The sequence below is a fragment of the Ceratotherium simum genome, chromosome 29 (genome assembly GCF_057802395.1).
Source record: "Ceratotherium simum simum isolate JZ-2026a chromosome 29, ASM5780239v1, whole genome shotgun sequence".
Taxonomy (NCBI): Eukaryota; Metazoa; Chordata; class Mammalia; order Perissodactyla; family Rhinocerotidae; genus Ceratotherium; species Ceratotherium simum.
The window spans coordinates 14,840,201-14,862,924 of NC_141928.1; the positions used below are offsets into that span (position 1 = coordinate 14,840,201).

The 22,724-nt window shown below is 40.7% G+C and overlaps 1 protein-coding gene across 3 annotated transcripts; it reads left to right on the plus strand.

The window, feature by feature from the left end:
- On the plus strand, positions 1-21,828 carry RBM18 (RNA binding motif protein 18). Of its 3 annotated transcripts, none has more exons than XM_087419158.1 (7): positions 1-132; positions 2,765-2,830; positions 3,344-3,462; positions 11,257-11,383; positions 14,394-14,480; positions 16,185-16,270; positions 19,789-21,828. In XM_087419158.1, the coding sequence occupies exons 3-7, from the start codon at positions 3,350-3,352 to the stop codon at positions 19,946-19,948; spliced, it is 573 nt and encodes a 190-aa protein (XP_087275284.1). In that variant the 5' UTR covers positions 1-132; positions 2,765-2,830; positions 3,344-3,349; the 3' UTR covers positions 19,949-21,828. The 3 variants fall into 3 exon arrangements, with proteins under 3 accessions (XP_087275284.1, XP_087275283.1, XP_004423457.1); XM_087419157.1 differs by having other exon boundaries at positions 2-132; positions 3,334-3,462; XM_004423400.3 differs by lacking the exon at positions 2,765-2,830 and having other exon boundaries at positions 14-132; positions 3,334-3,462.
- The last annotated feature ends 896 nt before the right edge of the window (positions 21,829-22,724 follow it).

Consider the following 22,724-nt stretch of genomic DNA (forward strand, 5'->3'; position numbering starts at 1 on the left):
GCGGGCGTAGCGCGTCACGGGCGGCCTGGCAGCGGGCGGCGTTGAGGCGGACGTGTGTAGACGGCCGACAGGCCGCGGAGTTGGGACCTGCTTTTGGGGCATGAGCCGAGGGGAAGACGCCGAGGCCACGAGGTGAGTCCGGCCGCGACCTGCCCCTGCACCTCCACGCCGGCCCCTCGAGGGTTCACAGAGGAGGCTGCCCTAGCAAGACGGGTTCTCAGGCCCCGCCCCGGATTGTCCCGCCGCTGGCCCGGAAATCACAATCCGAGTAATGACCCATCGCATCTGGGAATTCGCAGCCAGGAATCGGGAAGCCGGGATTCCAGGCTTGACCCCGCTGTTACCGTTAGCTTTTACGAACAAGTGCCTTTGCTCCTCTGAACTTCAGTTTCCCCGAATGACTATTCCTGGCTTCCAGGGTGGTTGCAGCCCAGCAGGGAGGATAGACGGAAAAGCGTTTCGTGAACTCTGTTTATCTAAAGGGTTGTCGCCATTGCAAACCCAAAGGATTTTGGTAGTCGTATGCCATCTTGATCTCTTATTACACTTTACTTTTCCTCAAAAAGCGCTGTGCTGAGCTGTCACAGATGGTGTCTTATTTAAGCCTCATAACGACCCATGAGTTAGGGATAATTGTGCCCATTCTAGAAAGGAAGAAGAAACTGAGGCTCCGAGTAGAGAAGTGGCTTGCTTCATTCATTCCTTCAGTAACTATTGAGCACAAGCCATGAGCCGGGCAGTGTACTACGTGCTGGGGATAGAACCATGATCAAGATAGGCAAGGCCTTGCCCTCTGGTAGTTTACATTCTAGTGAAGGAAACAGAAGATAAAACAGTAAATAACACATTGAATTAGTGTTATATGGAAAGGAAAAGGTAGATGTGATAGAGACTAACAAGGAGCTCTGTTAGGGAAAGCTTTTCTGAGGAGAGGACACTTAAGGAGGGATCATGACATACTAACGTCACACGATAACTGGGTGCAAAAGCCAGGATTTGAATGCAGATCTTTTGGCTCCATCTCCTGCACTCGTCCCACTAAAAATGGTACCCTCCTGTAGCTATTGCTCTCATTGCTGTTTTTAGACATGAGAAAATCAGAAGGTCCTATCATTCAAGTTTCCTCTCAAATGTCATCTCCTTTAGAGGCCTTCCCGCTCCACAAATTCTAAAGTAGTCCAACCCCAGTCTCCATGTCAAATCACCTTGCTTAATTGTGTTTGCAGTACTTAGCACAAATTACATCATTTGTTTATCTGCTTTTGTTTTGTCCTGCCCTTCTTCCAACTGTAAGCATCCTGAGGGCAGAGACCTTGCTTGTTCACTGCTCTGTCCCCAGTACCTAGACAGTGCCTAGAAAATACAAACTCAGTATATTGGTTTTGAATGAATGATCTGTAAGAAAGGAGGAGGAAAGGAAAGCAGGAAGAAGACAAAATGTTTCTCCTCCCCTGTTTCCGCTCCTGGGGTTCTGTTTATGTCTTTCACCTTTCTCTCAGGAGGTGAGAGCAGGGGCTATGGCTTATTCGTTTCTCTATTTTCATCACATAGCGCAGGGTTTAGCGGTTGGTATTTGCTTGTCACACATTGCTGAACAGACTGAACATGTGAGTGGGAAAGGAGATGAATATACATATGTGTGAGGGTAGATAAACACATTCAACAAACAATTACCTAGGGGCTTCTGTGTACTAGACTTTCTAGGCTGTACTGAGATGAATAAGAGGTAATGGCAGTGTTCAGTATATGTCAGCTGCTGTTATTAAGACACAGTTCCTGGGGGCCGGCCCAGCAGCGGTTAAGTGCACGCGCTGGATCCACTTCAGTGGCCCAGGGTTCGCAGGTTCGGATCCCGGGCGCACACCGAGGCACCGCTTCTCAGGCCATGCTGTGGCAGCGTCCCATATAAAGTAGAGGAAGATGGAAGATGGGCATGAATGTTAGCCCAGGGCCAATCTTTCTCAGCAAAAAAAAAAGAGGAGGATTGGCATCAGATGTTAGCTCAGGGCTGATCTTCCTCACAAAAAAAAAAAAAAAAAGTTCCTGCAGCACTGACCTCTGAGGCACTTCTGGTTATATGGGACACTTGTTTTCTCTAGCAGGGTGTTCTGAAGTCTGACACAGCCTGCCATCTTCTCAGCCCTTATATCTTTTCTTTCTCTACCACATTATACATTTATTAAAGCTTTATTTTACATCTATCGTCTCATTTTTGGTCCTCTTAGCAACTATAAGTGATAAGCAGGGCAAAGTTTATTATGTAGAGACGAGGAAACTGAAGCTTAGAGAGAAGTGACTTCCAGTGGAAATGCCAAAATTTGAAACCAGGTCTTCTGACACCAAGATTTTTGCTCTTTCCACTACTGTCTCATCATAATCCTCATCCTCCTTTTTTGGCTGTGAGATGAGACATTTCAGGAACTAAGACTAGTAATAATTTAAGCTAACGTTAATTGAATGCTTCTTAGGTGCCATCCGCTGTTCTTAATGCTTTACGCGTATTAACTCAGTAAATCCACACAGCTCTCACGAACTATTATCCCCGGTTTTACAGGTGAGGAAACTGAGGCACAGAGTGGTTAAGTAACTTGCCCAAGGTTACAGAGCTAGTGAACGGTGGAACTGGAATAACTAAGGAGGAAGTTAGTCTCTTCTTCCCAGTCTCTCCCAAAATATTAAACATGGTAATAGCTAATATTTATTGATGACTGACTGTTGTTAGATGCAGTGTTTACTGATTTTTCATGCTCTCTCTTCACAACAGCCCTGTAAGATAAGAACTGTTATCTCCATTTATATATATGAGGAAACAGAAGCCTAGAACATCCAGGTAATTCACCAAGTCACACAACCTGCTTTCAAACCCAGTTCTAACTCCGCAGTCTATGGCCTTAAATTTCCTATATTGCCTCTGCCATAAAGAAGAGAGGTACTGCTGCTCTCCCCCACCCATCCCCTTCAGTGTCATGAAGACTCTCTTTCTGGTGTTTTCCAAGGCTTATTTTGGGTGACCATTGTTGAACTGGAGTATCATGTAGTAATAAAGACTTTGGCCTCCTGCCCAGTCAGCCTCTGGCTTCAAAAGAGGAAAACTTTAGTTTCTACACGCAGAACCACGCCCCTTTCACCGTAAATGGAAGCTTTTGCGCTCTGGCTGCCGGAGGAGCTGTCCCAAGGGAACCGGTGCTGGGGCCGTGGTTGTGGAATGACTGAGGCCTTTGAAGGACTGCCCAGGGCATGCCCTCCTTGAGTAAATGTTTGTTGAATTGAATTTGAAGTCTCGTGTTCACAAGTGTTGCTCCTCTCCTGCCTGAATGTTCACATTTCCTTTAGTATTTCGTAGAGATTGATGGAAGCAGAAACCAAAACTCTTCCCCTGGAGAACGCATCCATCCTTTCAGAGGGTTCCCTACAGGAAGGACACCGGTTATGGATTGGCAACCTGGACCCCAAAATCACAGAGTAAGTCTAAGTCATCTTAATTCATTACCTACAAGATGGGGATGTTTGCAGTGATGATGTTCAGAAGAATTTTCAAGGGATGTAGGATATATTTTGGCTCTTTATTTGTGTTTTGATTATCTTTGAGAAAGGTGTGATGTTATTAATAGCCTATTATCTTGTCATTTTTTTTACTTTTGAGCTCTTCTGCAAAGACACAGACTTGGATATCCTTGAAACCATATACTTCTTTTTCCTACTACCAAAGATGTTCTCCAGTTTTCAACTATATGAATCTTTGCACCCAGCGACTAGAAAATTATTTTCTAGAATCAGCCTTGGGCATACTTTTATTCCTCAAAATGAAGGAACAAGCAGAAGAAGTCACAGTGCCTTCACAAACAGGCATAGAGGTACCGCTTGACTCTAATTCATGTTAAGCGGCCATAGAACTGTAGAAGGTCAGAGCTGGAGGGAATCTTAGAGATTACCCCAGTTCCTTTGGTTTTCATTCATTCATTAAATGATTTGAGTGCCTACTGTGTGCCAAGTGCCATGCTAAGCAGTTTTTAAACTTTAAATCTGAGGAACCTTGTCTTAAAGTAATCAGAACCTATATATAAAGTAAAAGCTCAGAGCTGCTCTAATTAAAGGAGGAAGAGGTACCCCCGAAGCCTTTTGGAAAGGCTGCCACCCTTTCTTTAGAAATCACTTATAGGGCTCGATGGAGCACACTTGAAAACCTCTGATATGTTCCAGCTGTCTTATCCTACAGTAGAGAAAACTGAGGCCTATGAGATGTAAGTGCCTTGCTCACGGTCACAAAACTCATTGAATTATCCTGACTTTGCGTTCTTTGCATTGAGGACATTATACAGTCATGTGTTGCTTAACGATGGGATACGTTCTGAGAAATGTGTCATTAGGTGATTTTGTCATTGTGCAAACATAGAGCGTACTTACACAAACCTAGATGATGTAGCTTACTACACACCTAGGCTTTATGGTACTAATCTTAGGGGACCACCGTCGTTTATGTGATTAGTCCCTGACGAAACATCGTTTGCAGCACGTGACTGGAGTGGAAAGGAATTTCTCAGCAAAGAGAATTGAGAGGATTTTTCTTCCCCTAGTTGTTCAGTAGGGGCAGGGTGGGGGTTAGTGGCAGGAGAGTATAGCGTAAGTGGATTGAGCTGTATGGGGTCAGTGCTTAAAGTGAGCATGGCGTGTATCCTCAGTCCTAGAAGTTTCTCCCTTTGGAATAGAGTTAAAGGCAAGGGGAGAGGAGACAAGGGCACCTCCTTGTTTGAGTCTGGGATGAGAGGAGGTGTGTACAACGGTTGGGATTAGGAGAGATGAAAAGGGATGTAAACTAATGTATCAGAATCATGACAGAAAATTTGGTTCCTTGAATCTGCTCAAGCTCAAATCCACTAAATGTAGATACTGGTGGGTCCCTCTAGAAATCACAATGGTTTTTAAGATGTCTTGCCCCCATATTATGTTACCTTGATCACAAGGGCCCTGAAATATAGACTGTGCATTTATTTTGGTTCTCTTGATGCCTTTTGGCTTTGAGGATGAATGTGTGAATCTGCCCAACCTCTCAGTTAATGTCTGTTGATCAGAGAAGCTGTTTCCATCATCTAAAACCAAAGCTGCGAGAGGATGCTCCCAAGAGTGGTTTCCATTCCCACCTCTGCCTGTCTGAATGGAAATCTGCAGCGTGGAAACTATGTTGTTTTGGCTGCAATTCCCTGTAATGAGACTCATGTTCTAATTGTGTCTTGCCGCTTGACAGGAAGGTTCAAATGGGCATCTGCCATCTCAGTTTATGTCATAAGTTGGAGTATATGAATGTTTTCTTCAGTTAGAACGTTAACAGGAGCATTGAATCAAAACTTTCCCACTGGTGTCTCTGCTCTTTTTAGAGCAGGTCAAAGGTAGACATCAAGTACTAAACCACAGACCAGGGCCTTGCTGGCTGTACCTGTGGCTTCCCACCTCTGTATCACCAGGGATTGTTTTTGCTGTTTTTCTTCTATGGATTCCTTATCTTAAAACATTTTCTCTATTAAACAAACTAACTTATTAAATAATAATAAATTTCTTTTTAAAGACATAACTACCAATCACAGCTGTGGTAAGCATGAAATGCTTAGTATTACCCATTTAGTTTACTTAATTACAGCAAAGAAATCTGACATTTTAGTAAGGTCCTCTTTTGTGGAAATATGTGATTTCCTTCTCAGTTTTTGAAGTACATGATCTTCTGGATCCCATTCCTCTCAAAGTAGGTAACGATGGGCCTAGACTAATTATTAAAATAAAATCATTCCCAAACATTGAAGGATTACATGATGAAACTGATGTGAACATGTGGTACTTGGCTTGTAGTCCAAGCTCACAAAGCCTTATTTGAATCCAAATCTCTGAACTCCTAATGACAGAAGTTTGCAGAGCACCCCCTAGTTTTCATAATTAAACTGACACCCCACCCACAGATTGCTGCTAGTTCCTGCTGTCTCCCCTTTCAACAAAACCCTTCTTATCTTTCTTTCCTATACATAGCTATACTCTCTACCATCCCTCCTCTGATCTGTTTTATAAACTATACAAATGCTCTCTCAGGGCCGGCCCCGTGGCTTAGCAGTTAAGTGTGCGTGCTCCACTGCTGGCGGCCCAGGTTTGGATGCCAGGCGCACACCGACGCACCACTTCTCTGGCCATGCTGAGGCCGCGTCCCACATACAGCAGCTAGAAGGATGTGCAGCTATGACATACAACTATCTACTGGGGCTTTGGGGGAAAAAAATAAATAAATAAAATTATACAAATGCTCTCTCACCTGTTGTTAGAAGACAAATTATAGTACATATTTACTGTCATGAATGGTTACAGGGGTATGTAAAACAGTGGCAGTTAAAAACTTTTTCACTCAATTTTTCAAAGTTTATTTTGTAATTAAATCTAGTCATTCTGTTTGTGCATGCTTGTTAGTTATTAATCTGAGTCCAGCTCAAGTTACAGTAGGATGCCCATCAAGAGAATACGCATGTGAACCGACTGTCTTGCTCTCTAATGTTCTGCTTCTTGTTTATTTGGGTTCACTTTGTGGTTGCAATACTGACCATTTTAGGGCCATGTTCCTTGCCAGGAATATCTGTGTGAGTAAATAGATCTTAGGGATTTGGATGTAAGGGAATAATGACATACTCTTATTTATGGAGGTAGCAGATGCCAAACTCGTGTTATTTCTATATTCTGATTCCTCTCAACTACATTATACCTCATATTTCTTACCTATAAAGAAAGAATGTTCAACCAAAGGATCTGAACATTTCTTTTAGCTCTAATATTGCATTAGTTCCTCTTATTTAAGCTTGTAACAACCTCGTGAGGCAAGTGGAAAACAGTATTTTCTCTATTTTTTTTTTTTTTTTTGTGAGGAGATCAACCCTGTGCTAACATCTGCCAATCCTCCTCTTTTTTTTGCTAAGGAAGACTGGCCCTGGGCTAACATCTGTGCCCGTCTTCCTCCACTTTATGTGGGACGCCACCACAGCATGGCTTGCCAAACAGTGCGTCGGTGCACGCCCGGGATCTGAACCGGCGAACCCCAGGCCGCCGCAGCAGAGCGCGTCCACTTAACCGCTTGCGCCACCTGGCTGGCCCCAGTATTTTTCTCTATTTTATAGGAAAAGAAGAGTTAAATGAGTTGACTCAGTTCCCTGAAGTAGTTAATGATTGGGCTAGTTTCCCACTACTTAAATTAGTGCCTTTTGCACAAATATTCTAATAGTCCACATAATTAAGCAGTCATAACCTAAAGTATCCTATTCTAATTTTGAAATGTAAGGACATCTTTTAAATAGCTAGGGGACCCAATCTAACTGTGAGAATAAAACAACACCTGTAAATGTCATTACTAGCGCCTTCAGCAGAGAAGCTGGAAAGGTTAATGTCCTTAGACATTATTTGTTTTCCACACCGTGGTTTCCTCTAAAAGGGTTGATACTGCTTTCTTTTTCAAATATTAAATGTGCTATGTAGAAAGCCAAATTAATAGCCACTGCATTATGTATGAGGAGAAGTATAAGAGAGAACAAAGCCAGTAGAAATTCTAAAAGAAGGAGCAGTCTAAAGGGAGGGTGAATCCTAAATAAAGGTATATAAGTAGGAATAAGAAAGATTGTTATGTGTGAGCAGAGTATCAGGAAGACCTTTTTGACTAAAAGAGAGGTTGCATATTAAATGATAATGAAAATAGTAGTTGGCCAGATAGAATACAATCAGATTAAGACAAAGTCTAAAATTTATTCAGACGAGTTTGAATTTCATGTAGAAGAGACTCATTGTGAGTGTTTAGCAGGAGACTGACATCATGAAAGTGGTGTTTTAGTAAGGAAATTAGACATCAGTATGTAGGATGAATTGGAGGGGCAAAGATTGAAGTCGAAGATAAGCTACAGACCTGCCTTTAGTATCATCTGGACAGAGACAGTGAACTTGGAGACCATCGTTGAGTCTGAGAGATGGAGAAAGTGATTGAAGAGGAGTGGAGAGCTGAAGATGATCCTAATGTTTCTTGCCTGAGAAATGTAAAAGAATTGTGTCCACACTGACCAGTGGGATAGCTGGAAAGGGGCATCAGTTTGTGGAGGGGAGACGGTCAGTTTGTGGTGTATTAAGGAAACTTAAAAGCAGTGGAGAGCTATCCAGGTGGAAATGTCCTTCTGATGCAGACTTTCAGGGGTAAACTAGAATGCAAGGGGGGTAAACTCATGAGCATGTAAGAACAATGCGTTTACTCCTGAAGAAACCCCTGTTTCTCTCTCTGCCCATTCCTTATTTTTCCTTTGTTGCCCTTGCTTCTTTTCATGCCTTGGTTTGCATGAAACAGCCTTTACTGTTTGCTTACTTAAATTTGAAACACAGTAAGACCATTTAATAATGTACAGAGCATAGAACATAAAGACTCACCACATATAATTTCTATAAGTTTATAAAGAAAATTTTTTCTAAAACAAATTTGACTAAAAACGATCTTAAATGTCATTTCATTGGCTTCCCATTGCCTCCAGCATCAAATTAAAATTCCCTCAGTAAGCACACAACATCCTTCACCACCTGTCCCCTGCCTGCCTTTCAGCCTCATCTCTCACTGCCTACGCCACTCTCTTCCACTGGATCGGTCTCTTTTTCACCTTTATGTCTTTGCCCATGATGTTCACTAACCACCACCTTCCCTGCACAATTGGTCCTCTTCATATGTGTGCTATGTACATACCTCTGTGTGCAAGCATCACACTGTTTTCTAGTTGATTACATATCTCTCTCCTCTAACCAGAATGTGAGGTCCTTGAAGGCAGGAACCTAGGGCCTTCACCAGAGTTAGGTATGGACCTGGTTGTATTCATCTGGATAGTCCAAGTGCCTGATGCAGTTCTTGGCACATAGATGTCCATTTTACCAATTGTGTAGATTAATCACTTCTCTGCCTTTAGGCAAGAAGGCCGTTTTAAAGACCCATTACCGAAAACACTGATTAAGTTGCAGAAATATGTATGGTTCTGGTGTAGTAATTCTCTAGCTCCTGGAGGCTGGAGGGCCCACATTTCATTAAGTGAAGCGAGGCTCTGACGAGTAGTGAGCTCTCCCACCCTTAAGCAGCAGATGAAAGTGCTTGCAGATGTGAAAGCAAGATTCTTCAGGCTTTTTTCACTATCAGAGCTTGCAGTCCCCATCTCCAGGAAGCAAAATAGTAAACATTTCATTCCTTTTGTTTCGGTGTTCCGATAATTTCAAGAAATTATCAAACAAGAAAAGAAATCTTGGAGAAGTTGAAAGACACAGACCCAAGCAGATGTTCCTGGAATCTTAAGGTCGCACTTCTTGGGCAGAACGTATTTGTTAGCTTTTCAAAGAATAATGTGTTGGCGTTTTTTTCCTGAGTAAATTAAAATACATTTCCTAGGAAATGCCAATCGCCTTACCTTCCTGCTGTTAAGCAGAATGGAGCATGAAAAGATGACCAGCCCATGGTAGCCTTTAGATTGTTTTTTTAAAAAACGGGTTTGACCCACCATTCATGGTAACTGGCGCAGTGTTAAGGTTTGAATGGGTATAGTAAGTAGAAGATGCAGCTGTGAATTAAAGACCCTGGGGAGACTCTTCCAGCTCATCTGTCTCTGCATTTGAGAGACTCACCTTTGCTGTAAGCCTATTCAAAAAATCAAGTAAAACCAGAAATTTGCACTTGAGGTGTCTCCCTTTCCCCTGAAAAATCACCTCCTACATTCTCACTAGCAGTTGAGTTCCCCTGATGGGAGTTGAGAATTTGGAAACTAGAGAATTACGATTGTTTTCCCTTTCAAAACAGGTCTAAAGACCAGATTAATATCCACAGTATGCCTTGGGATCCTTGCATCCTGCCCAAGTACAAGACCTGTATTATGTCTTCCTTGCTCCACTCTGTCAGGCACCTGATCCAGGATAATGGGCTTTCGTGTTGATGTGCGTTAGTTTCAGATTTAGTATAGCATATGATCCATTTCCTATCTTTCTGCCTCCCAAAGGAGATTCTTACTCAAGAATAAAATCTTGATGGGTTTCTCCTAAAAAACAATGTGAATATAAATGTGGCTGTAAGGACAGCTCTGCTGACTCCCTGTGGGGTAGAATTCCCAGTAATAACAGATTTAGCATGTGGGCTGATACCTTTTTAGTATCACAGGGACAGCATTGTTTAGAGAAAGCCTTGACTCCATTTGAATAGCGTGGAGGATGCCAGGAGGAAGGCCAAAGGAAAAGGAAACGGGAGAGCTGTTGGTTTGTCTCACCCTTACATCAGATGACAGGAAGTCGGAGTTGAGATTGGCCACAGCAACCTGTTAAGGCCACATCTGTTTGAATAACTTAGAAGCTCTATAGAAACCAAATAAGTTTTAGAGACAGGAATCCAAGGAGGGGATGAGGGCAGAGTGGCAAGCAAGAGCTTGGGGTGAACCTCCCCTGCCAGGAATAAATTTCTTCCTTGGCCATCTGTAGTCTTTATTCCTCCATGCTCCAGAGTATAAACTATGTTAAAGCAGCTGAGATTGGTTAGTTACCCACGGCTGGATAATTTATAGGACTGGCCAGGTTCCCCTGCCCTGTGTGAGACCAGCCTCAGTCACATTGTGGCTCCACATTGTCCCAACGTTCAGTCACATCAGGGGTGGAAACTCGCAAGCACTTATGGAAGTGCTACTAGCTGTGGTTTGGTTTTGGCAGAGTTTCTCACAAATGCAATTTGGGGCTAATGATTAACTATGCAATCTAATAAGGAAGTCTTCCAGGGTTGTATGTTTGTTTGTGTGAACGTGTATGTGTTTTGTTACTTTATTTTTGAGATAGGGTAGGCTTTGGCTTTTGGAGTGCGTGTGTGTTTCTGATGGAGTTGTGGTTGTTCACGAATACTATTTCATTGCCAAGAAATTAAAAATAAATAAATCAACACTATTTTTGAGCTTTTCTCCAAAGAAAAACAAATGATGCTTGTGGGCCAGACAGCTGTTTGTTAGGTGTGGTTTTTTGTTTGGTATTTTTGTGCTGGACAGACGCATAGCCATGACAATTCTAGTTCCCATTCCAAATAGAGGCAAACAACTCTTTTTGCCAAATAAACTAAGACTGCAGTATGGAGGAAGGCAGGGGGCGGGGGTGCAAGGCTTTATCCCTGGGGTAAATTATCTCCTGCTTTTATCTCACACTTCAGGCTGAGTGGCCAACAAGATTTCCAGCATGGACTCATGGGCTGCTCTTTCTCCACAGATACCACCTCCTCAAGCTCCTCCAGAAGTTTGGCACGGTCAAGCAGTTTGACTTCCTCTTCCACAAATCAGGTGCTTTGGAGGGCCAGCCTCGAGGATACTGTTTCGTTAACTTCGAAACTAAGCAGGTAGTTGAGCTCCGCCATCCCAGTACTTACCATCCTCTCTCGTGATTACTCGTACATCTCTCTTGACTACTAGAATAGCAGTTCCTTGTGGGCAGGAGCCATGTCTGATTCATCTCTGGGTGCCTCACTCTGGGTCCTAAAGGAGATCCTGAGCAAACAAATGGATTAGTGAACAGTTTTCAAAATCTGCCCTCCCTAGGCTCACGGTCTGAGGCAAGTGACCTACTTTTCTGACCAGATGCTTTGGGATACCCACATTAAGCACATGGATGTCCTCCTCCCTGTTCTGTTTTGTTTGTTCCTTTAGTGGCTGGCCAACAAAGCCTCCTTTTCTTTCAGTAGTTCTGCCCTGTGGTACAGAAGCCCTCCCTGTCTGTGGTGAGCCACCCACAAACTCTTTTATTTTGATTTCTTAGAAATGTACCCTTCTTCTCAATGTCTCAGAACAAATGCATACAAATTTGAATATATGTAGAAGAAGAGAATGTTCAGCTTCAACCGTGAAATATACATGTATCTTCTTGTACTAAAAATTTAGTCCTTGGAGTGGACATTTATTGATAAATTGCATTTGAATGTTATTAAATATAGACACTGCTTAGTACTCTCTATAATTTTATTAGTCATGTGTGAGAACATTGTCTAATTATTGTTTTATTAATAATGATTGTATTTGGATGTTTTTCTTATTATGAAAGTAATACGTGTCAATTATAGATGAAAATGTAGATAAGTGACTTCACTTATCAGCCCAATACCCAGAAATAATCACTGTTAATATTTAGTTATATATCTTTCTAGTCTCTTCTTCTTTCTTCACGTTCACATACACATACACACACGCTTAAACACGTGTACAGCTTATAACACATGAATTAGATCTTATTGTCCTGTTTGCCACTCAAAGTATATTAAAATTTTTCTCTCGTCTCATACACATCAAGATGACATTCTGTATCATGATATAGTGGTTTCACCAGTGTAGCTATATATATATTTATGTATATGTAAAAATTCATTGATCTGTATCTTGACTATTTATGCATTTATTAGATGTAATTTAGACTTCAGTTTAAAAACTAATCAACATCATTTTTGATGACTGCATAATATTTGATTATATGAACATATGATAAGTTATTTGACTAATTTCCAATTGTTAGCTATTTAGGATGTCCCCAGTGATTCACAAGTGTAAATAGTACAGTAGCGAATGTATTTATAGCTCTACGTGCATATTTACTACATCTGTGGGAATGGAGTTGTGTCAACAAAGGGCATGCATATTTTTTCTTAATGCGACTGCCAAATTGCCTTCAAGAAATGATGTATCAGTATGAGAGGGTTGTTTGTCCTTACCAGTGCTGGAGATTTTTTCATTTGCTCTAATTTTTGCAAATGTCATAGGCAATAAGTGATACATTGCTGTTCTAATGTTAATTGTTCAAGTGTTTTTGAGGGAACTAAAAGAATGCCCCATATGGTTAGCTTTTTAAATACTTTATTCTTCCTTAATGATAGTGTGTGATGAGGATTTTTACAGACATCTAAAATCAGTGGTCATGTTGGGGCAGATGTTGTTTTAAAAACATTGGACTAGAAGTCATAAAACCCAGCTTCTATTTCTGGCTCTTTTATTTATTAACTTTGGGCAAGTCTCTTAACCTCTTTTGGCCTCAATTTTTATCTAAAAATGGAGATTAAAAACACACACCCTCCTTAACTTATAGGAAGTTGAGAGACTAGATGAGGGTACATAAGAAAACGTAGTTGGCATTTAGTAATAATGTTGAATATGTGAACTTTGAAACAATGTACTGAGATATGAAATTATTTTTTAAAACATCCCCTGCTGGCATCTTATTACTCTGATGCTACAGAATTAATAGAGAGTGCCATGTAAATTCTCACTCACTAAATGAAACTTAGGAGAAGAAAAGGTCTCTTATCTGTCCCTCCAACTTTGTGTGCTAGAGTGAGGTGAGGATGCTGGTCACTATCTCGTGCCTGACATACAGCGGGCATTCAGTAAATATTTGCTCAATGGCATGCTGGCGAACTCCAGGGGAATAAGAGAATCACCAGTGAAACCAGACTGGAGTGCCTGCTGGCATTACTCTGCAGTCTCAGATAGACTCTCCTTGTTCCTCTTCCTGTTCCTTAAGGGCTTCTTCACCCGCAGTAAACGTGGGTTACACTTGGCCGAATGCCTCATGGATACAAATGGAGCAGAGAAGGTTTGGCAGGATGGAAAACTACAGCCAGGCTTCCTGGGAATGTCCTAGAGTACCTATTATCCAGCTTCAGGAATTCCTTTCAACCTTGTTGCTCCTATATCTGATGGGGAAAGGGTCAGGGAACTTTTGGCTCAGAAAGCCAGGTGCGTGGATTGGCTCACACAAATACCTTGCTCACAGTCTCTTTGACTCACTCCTGCTTTTTCCGGCCTAGTTTCCTTCATTCCCATATCCTTTGAAACCATTACTGTTTCTCGCTTTGGATCCAGGGAGTATAAACCCTAGTCCAGGATATAGTTCCAGAGTCCCTGGGGGGAGTACAACTTCTGGACATAGTAGGTGCTGCCCTAACTAAGAGAAGTGTGTAGAAAGGTCTCACTAAGAAGAACAAGACTACTAGCTATCACTGGTTGAGTGCTTACCACATGCTCTGCATGCACTCTGACTCCTCACAACGACCAATGAGGAACAAGTAGTATTATCCATATTTTACAGGTGAAAAAGCTAATATTCGGAGAGACTGAGTGACCTGCCGAATATCACACTGCCAGTAAGTGACAGAGCCAGGATTTGAATTTTTGTTTAACTGACTTTACAAAACACATACCATCTTTGTAATTTGGCCTTTTTTTATTGTAAACTCTTCGCCACTTGTTGACCAAAAGCAGTTTGGTTAGAAACGCAGCCATCAAAGCTAGTGAGGCCCTATGAGAATACGTGTAGCTAGTTAGGCATTTGAATTTTTGACTAACATTAGTCCCTTTCCTGGACAGGAAGCAGAACAAGCCATCCAGTGTCTCAATGGCAAGCTGGCTCTGTCTAAGAAGCTGGTGGTCCGATGGGCACATGCTCAAGTAAAGGTAAGTCTAACAGGTTAGAAAGACAACGTCAAGCTTGTCCTACGTGAGTCTGCCAAATGACAGTTGTCCACTTACCCATTTGTATCCCAGCCTCTTCACATCTGGAACAGCCATGCTTAGGTCTCCTACTTGTATTTACCATGTGTGTTGCCAGATTTTTCTTTTGAGAAACATCTCAGGAGGGATTAAGTTCCTTCGTTGTTTCCCTCCACATACGCACAGATTCTGTTTTTGATTGATTTTTCCATGTGGTTGATGTGTATACTCAGACCTCTATCATTTTTTTGGTGGGGGTGGTTCTTTGGAGGAAAAAATGTATTTATTTTAAAAATTAGTTGCTTTAGGCATTATTAGACTCTTCCCATCCTCTCAATTCAGTAGAGAGTTTGAATATGTTTATTCTAAATGCTTGAGAAATGGGTCGTTTGTGTGAGTGCTTAAAGCACTGACATCCTACTACAGAGATTTTCGAGAGTAATTTGTGGGACTTTGCAGTGTCTGTATTGTTTCCAAGGACCAAGAAGCGGCAAACTGCCTTGTTCATCTTGTAGTTGTTCTCTTGGGAAATGCACGGGAAAAGCTACGACCATTAGAAAAAAAAAATGAATGGCATTCTATTATAGCCAGCACAGAGGTGGTGAAGTATGTGGACTGGAGCAATCCAAAGAGTTGATTCTCTTCCTTCTGTGGTGAGGTCTTGACAGACCTGCCTGCAAAAAGATTTGTGACAGTTAAAATTGGAGCCTCAATCTTGAGCTATATGAGCGTGATTTTTGATCAGACACTCTCTACCCAACAAGCTTCCCAATAAAGAGTCACTGAAGTTAAACATTTGAGCTCAGTGTCCAAGCTGACAAACTGAGCTCAGATACTTTGGATCCTTATGAGAATTTCAGGTGATCACAGAGCCTTCTCAATTTCTAGAACACATTGCCTTAAAAATAGAAACAACAAGGAGAATTACCAAATGCTTTTTTTACTCAAAAGAAAATCAAGGCTCATTTGCCAAATTGGCTGTCGTTTTCTTGTTCTGCATCTCACCGAAAAGACACACAAGAGAAATCATCCTTCGTTCCTGTGTTTCATTTGAGAATCTCTGTGCCCCACAGTTCTCTCCTACGAGTCTTTTTGACCAGAGGCTCCTGATTGCTCTTTAATATTATGTTTACGTTTTACAAGAAGTATATAATTATCTGACATCAAATTAAGCTACTTTTTTACGGAAGAATGTTTTCTATATCAGTGGCTGAAAGCTGTTATGACTTTTTTTCTCTACTCAGGCCTCTTAAGAGTTGAATATTATCCTTGGTACTTGGCAAAAATCTAGCAAAATTTTAAAGTGTTTTGAATAAAGCTAAATAGATATTGTAAGAGGTGATATGTGACAGAATAAGAATGTAAGAGGACAATCCTGCTGTGTATTTGTACCATCTGTGAATTTGAAAGTTGAGATTCTTTCCCTACCAAATAAGGACGACTAATGGCTAGATAGGAAGCCTCTTCTAAACTTCTTTTTCTAAATTTAGAGCTTTTAGGCCAAAATTGTGTGGAGTTTTGCATTAGTTCTAAATGTAAAGCAATCCTAAAATTGTCTAGAAATATGCTGATGATACACTGGTGGGGCTGGAGTTTCTGAACCCATGCTCGAGAGTAAAGGGCTGGTTTTTTCCAAGTGAAAGTAATTTGCCTTTTTCTTTCTTCCAGAGATACGATCATAACAAGAATGATAAGATCCTTCCTATCAGTCTTGAGCCATCCTCAAGCACTGAGCCCACTCAGTCTAACCTGAGGTAAGATGGTGTGCTGTAGAAAGACACAAACCAGTATTCCAGAGCTTGCACCATTTCTTCATTCCAAGCCTTCATTCATTCTCTAGTCAATCTTCAGACTCTTAATTAGAATAGAATCTGCTAACTTTTGACATGTTGAGAGATGTGTTCCCTTCATCTCCAGAATGGATACATTTGCACTCCTCCCATACCTCCAAGATCGTGTACTACCGTTTATAGAGTTCATTCACTCAAAACAAGGCTGGCGTACTTACCACACAGCAGCCATTGTGCTTGGCACTGGAACACAAAGGTACATCAGACATGGTCCTTACCCTGAAAACAGGCGTTTTCTTAAGGCCTTGAGTCTCCTCAGCATTTGTCACTATACACTAATTCCTCCCCAACTATGACTTCCTTTGTACCAGATTTTAGTTTGCGGCACTTTAATTCTATGTACTGTTTCAGCACCTATAACAGTTTTGGTTCTAGTATGTACAAATTGTCAGTTACTTCTTTGGAGTTAATTCAAAACAGAAGGAACTAAGGGGATAGAGAAAGAGGAAGTTAAGTGGATGGTTGAGCAGAATTAGAGGTTTTTGGGTTTTTTTTGCATTGTAGCTTAGGGAGAAATTTTAACAATAACAATAGCCAGGATTTTTTGAGCTTACTATGAAGCAGGCACTGTGCTAAACACTTTACATGCCATGTTTCATTTAGTTATAAAAATTCTGGTAAAGGTACTGTTACACTCATTTTACACATGAGGAAACTGAAACTTGGAGAGGTAAAATGTCTTGGCCAAGATCACGCAGGTGGCAGATAGCAGAGTCCAGATTCAAAACCAGGTCTGCTGGACTTCAGAATTCCCATTTTTGTTACTACTTCAAAGAAACTCCGTGCTGTAAATGCAGGAACACAGTTCTGAAGCCTGTTCTAGAGGAGGAGGAAAGAAACGTGAGGGAGCCTCACTGTTTTATAAGGATTAGAAGTCAGCTCTCAATCACGAAATCAGGAAAATGACGCCTATTTGAATGGAGGGCCAGACAGAAAAACAAAAAACAACCTTTCTAATATGTTATCTGCACCAAACAAAACAGATTTACAGACATCTCACTAAACTGCAGGGTAATGTGATCCTGAAATGTTTTCAGAAGTGATAAAATTGATAAAATTAATTTTATACTTACTAATTTAAGTTTAATATCGTTGATATTTCTTAATTTTACGGTGCTTTATTGTTTGGAGTCCTGGAAATTAAAAAAAAAACATTAGCATGATTTCTGTAGATTCACTGGGTACTTGTATCCACTATGCTATTTTCCCCATAAGACTGAAGCTCCTTGATCACAGAGTGGTCTCTGTGGAGGTTCTCATGAAATCTGACTCCCGCTGGGAAGGGACGACTGCATTTATACGTGGTGATCTTCATGTTACACTTTTTACTAGATAACCTAGTGTTTTCCATTTATTTTTTTAACTCAGAGAACTTCAGCTTACATCTTTCTGTTAATTTCTATGCTTAATTAGGGAAGGTTGTTTCCCTGTGACTCATACAGAATGAATGGTTGGCTGTCCCATTAATGGAAGAGGTGCGGGACTGCATCTCGGTAATGCCTCAGTGTTCTTTTTATTATAACTTAGTTTTTTAATTTTACATTGCCCTTGAAAAATTATGAGTATGTGCAGCAGATGTATATCTTTTGAGGATCTCTGAAAGGCCATGTATACATTCCCTTCCAAGCTTCTCTCCCTGACTGTTAGACCACTGACAGCATCAAGCATGGAAAATAAAGGGAGCCATGGGCCAAAAAATACCACTGCCTGTGTTTTGCATTCTTGTCCAAGGATAGCAGTGACCTCCATCAGAGGGAAATTCCTCACAACTTCTGCAGTGTCTCCTCAGCATGTCTCTCTGCTACGGGACTGCTCAGCTCCTAGCCTGATGGGGAGGGAAAAGCAAGGGCTTGAATCCTGGCTCCACAGTTTGTTAGCTGTGTGAACCTTGGGCAAATCACTACCTCTCTGCGTTTGTTTCTTTATCTATAAGATGTAGATGATACCCACTGCAATATTATTGCAAAGATTAGAAACAATATAAGTAAAATGCCAGGCACAGAGCCTGGCTCATTGTAAGCACTCTGTAAATGATAGCCTTTATAAACACACATTTGTCATTAAAAACAGGTATTATAGGATTTCCAGGATGTTTTTTCTATTATTATTTAGTGATTCAAAAGGTGGTAGTATACCAGTTAATAGCATGGGCTCTGGAGTCTGACTGTATTCCAGTGTCACCTCTACCATTTACTAACTATGTAACATTAGGCAAGTTAACCTTTCTGTGCCTTGGTTTCTTCATCTGCAAAATGAGGAATATTACCCACCTGGTAATGTCTTCAATCCTACACAAATTATCTTTTCCAATTTTTTTATTCTCATAAAAGATGTATAACAGGGCCGGCCCCATGGCTTAGCGGTTAAGTGCGCGCGCTCCGCTGCTGGCGGCCCGGGTTCGGATCCCGGGCGCGTACCGACTCACTGCTTCTCCGGCCATGCTGAGGCCGTGTCCCACATACAGCAAGATGTGCAGCTATGACATACAAGTATCTGCTGGGGCTTTGGGGGAAAAAATAAATAAAATTAAATTAAAAAAATAAAAAAGGCGTATGCTTTAAAAAAAAAAAATGTATAACGTAGCATTTACCATCTTAACCATTTTTAAGCATACAGTTCAGTGGTATTAAATACATTTATAATGTTGTGCAACCATCACCACCATCCGTCTCCATAATTCTTTTCATCTTGTAAAACTGAAACTCTACCCATTAAACAGTAATGCCTCATTCCCAGCTCCCCCCAGCCCCTGGCAACCACTATTCCACTTTCTGTCTCTCTGATTTTGACTACTCTGAGTACCTTGTATAAGTGGAATCATACAGTATTTGTCTTTTTGTGACTGGCTTATTTCACTTAGCATAATATCCTCAAGGTTCATCTATGTTGTAGCGTATGTCAGAATTTCCTTCCTTTTTAACACTGAATAATATTCCAAAATAGTATTCCAAAATATTCCAGTATACCGCTTTTTGCTTATCCATTCATACGTCGATGGACACTTGGGTTACTTCCATATTTTAGCTATTGTGACTAATGATATGAACATAGGTGTACAAATATCTCTTCCAGACCCTACTTTCAATTCCTACACGAATTATTTTTGAGTGCCTACTATCTGCCAAGCACTAAGGTGCTGAAAGGTGTTTGTGTTTGAGGATTAAATCTAATGATGTGCAAAGTACTCCTAACAGTGTCTGGACTTACAGTAAAAACTTAGTAGATGGTTCAGACTTGATCTCTTTCTTAAAATGAGAGCATTAGTTATTTTTGTGTGTGTTTAATATGAAATGTTTGCATGTTCATATTTGAGTATCTTGTTGCTTCTCTGATTTGCATAAGAGGCACAAGGAAGATGAAATACACAAGTGTTTTCTGAATGCACCCCGGCCCACTCTGATCCTCTGCTATCCTTTATCCAGTGTCACTGCAAAGATAAAGGCCATTGAAGCAAAGCTGAAAATGATGGCAGAAAATCCTGATGCAGAGTATCCGGCAGCACCTGTTTATTCCTACTTTAAACCACCAGATAAAAAAAGGACTACTCCTTATTCTAGAACAGCCTGGAAATCTCGAAGATGATGGTTATGAATTACTGTAGCAGCAAAAGCAAATTGGTCTCCACACATGAAATCCTCTGCCTTTGTACTTTATAGATGTGAATGGTACTATCCAACAGAGCACAGTCACGTGTTAAGTTTGGTAACATAACATTTTTGGGTGTTCTTATGGCTATTTCTTCCCTGAAGTATGTGTGGAATTGAGCATCATCCAGAATAAATAGGATTGTATCCAAAATTGTGATTTGAACACTGGGATGCTCTAGTTGGCTGGTTTGTTTGGATTTGTAACTCCAGAAACATTATATAGTGTGCCAGAGAGAAAGGCAATCAAAAAATGTTACTATTTAAATTAGGAAACTAAATTTATTAATGTCCGACTTAAAAAAAAAAAAAGCATTTTTCTGTGCTCAGGTGTCTTTACAACATAAAGAAAAAGTAAGAGACAGGGAGGGAAGTGACAGATTTTGAATCATGTTCAGAACTATTGTTCCAGAATTTACTATGGAAATCCCTCCAACTGGATTAAAAACACAAATTCTTGGCAAAAAGGAGCCGGTTCCTTGAGCAAATATTGTGGTAATCTGTTTAAGAATTATGCTTATTGTTTCAAAATCCCAATTAGGAAAACATGGTGTATATCTTAAAATTGTTTGCATAGACAAAACTGTAGAATCAAATTTATCATTTTATACCACAACGGAAGTTCTGTTTGGAAATCCAACTTTTATTCTATAGTGATCATTTTTTAAAAACCTGAATAATCTTGCCTTCTATAATACCACATGTTGTTATTAACATGGGACTTTTAAAATTGCACTTATTGCATGAGATTGTTTTTATAGCATGAGAATGTTCTATTTGGAATTATATCATGGTCAATCTAAATAGAAAAGTGAAGTTTCTTTGAAAACCTAAACGTTGCTATATTGATCTCTATCAAACATATTATTTATTAATAATTGTGTAGGGGTCCGAGTAGAAGAAATTGAATTGTCTTGTGCGGGGTGAGGAGGGGACATGCAGTGGACACAGAAAGTCAATGGAGCAGGCACTACTCTGGCACCAAGATTGTAATGACCTCATGTTTTATGTTGTTTTTAACAAAGGCTTGAAAGACTGTATGACTTTAAAATGATCCTTCATTTGTAGAACATAGTTCTCCCCAGATATTTTTTGCCACTTTGAACATTATAAGTATAACAATAGAGAGAGAAAAATAAATCAACAGACTTGGGAGTGTGTTTCTGTCAGCAAGTTTGGTCATTTTGGTGCCAGGTTGACAGACTGTTACATTGGGCAGCCCTGTTGCTTCTTTACCAGGTAAATCATTGTGTTAGGCTAGGGCCATTCCTGGTGGTTACAGACTGTTTACCATTATTGTTCCTAGCAAGAGGAAGCTTTCTTTGTTGGAATGTAAGTCTTCCTATGAGCATAAATGAATTTAAGACACTGGAACCCAAACTTCAGCGTAGTGAGGTTTCAGAATTCACAGGACTGGTTCAGAGAAATTCTTATCACCTTTCCCAAGGTAAATCTTTTTAGATATCTTTAGATATTAAATACTTTCTGCATTTATTAGCTCTGTCTATGATACAAGTAACTCTCCTTCCATTTGGGGGATAGATCAGGGAGGTGGCAACATTATCTCCCATTTTTCTGGTGACTTCTTAGAGTATAGAATTCACCATTTTATCCTTAAGTCCTCAAAGGGTTATGGTGGAGTAGGACTTACTTAATGCAAAATAGTCTTCTATTTTTAATAGGAACTTAGAAAATACTTAACTTTGAATTATCTAGAGTTGTTTCCTTTAGAAACCAGAGCTATTTATTTGTATTTAAAGCAATGTTTATTATTTGTACTGATTCTTATTCCTCCGTGTGAATAAATGCACGACAGTGTCTGTGTGGTTGTGTCTTCTCTCTTCCAGTTCTTGGAATAAAGACTGCAGCTCTCTGGTAGGCTTGCTTCCTCCCAGGACTCGGGCCAGTGTGTCCAGGAGGGCTGCTGTTCCTAAGTGCCTTCTCTGCAGAAGGCTCTGGCTGGAGGTGACCTCAGAGGCAATTCTCTCCACTCTCTATGCATGCCTACTTCTGTGATTAGAGATGAGAAAAGAGACCAGCTGTTCTCATTGCAAATAACTATTTGAAAAGAAGTTGTTAATGGATGTCCCTGAGAACATCCTACTGTGTTTCGTCCCTCTTTCAAAGTAGAGGTTTCAAAAGAGGTAAATGTGTCATTAATAAGCTGAAAGCAATCTAGTGACAGGTTTGTAAAATACAAGTGTTAACTTGGTTGACTCTTTGTTACGAAGTTACCTGTACTTTAAAATTATATGTTGGTTTACTGTTTGGCTACAGTTATGTCACTTATCATTTTGATTTATACAAGCACGAAGAATGGAGGGAAATGTTCAGGAGAGAGACGTGAACAATCTTCTTAATCTCAGCTCCTCTTTTTATCAAATGCAAAATGTAACCCTAACCAGTTGATTTTCTGTAATTGGCAGTATTGTACTGGGGAGGAGGATCAGATGAGGAAAGATTTTTCAAAGCATGTCAAAATTCAACAGCAAAAGTTTTTTAAACCGGGGCCGGCCTGGTGGCATAGCAGTTAAGTGCGCATGCTCTGCTGCTGGTGGCCCGGGTTTGGAACCCCGGGTGCGCACCAACGCACCGCTAGTCAGGCCACGCTGTGGCAGTGTCCCACATAAAGCAGAGGAAGACGAGCACAGATGTTAGCTCAGGGCCAGTATTCTTCAGCAAAAAGAGGAGGATTGACATGGATGTTAGGTCAG

Excerpts from the sequence above, each read along its gene's own strand:
- RBM18 (XM_087419158.1), top strand. The coding sequence starts at position 3,350 with ATGGAAGCAGAAACCAAAACTCTTCCCCTGGAGAACGCATCCATCCTT. Across the intron at positions 11,384-14,393 it reads TTAACTTCGAAACTAAGCAG|GAAGCAGAACAAGCCATCCA; the intron begins GTAGTTGAGCTC and ends TTTCCTGGACAG. Across the intron at positions 14,481-16,184 it reads GGGCACATGCTCAAGTAAAG|AGATACGATCATAACAAGAA; the intron begins GTAAGTCTAACA and ends TCTTTCTTCCAG.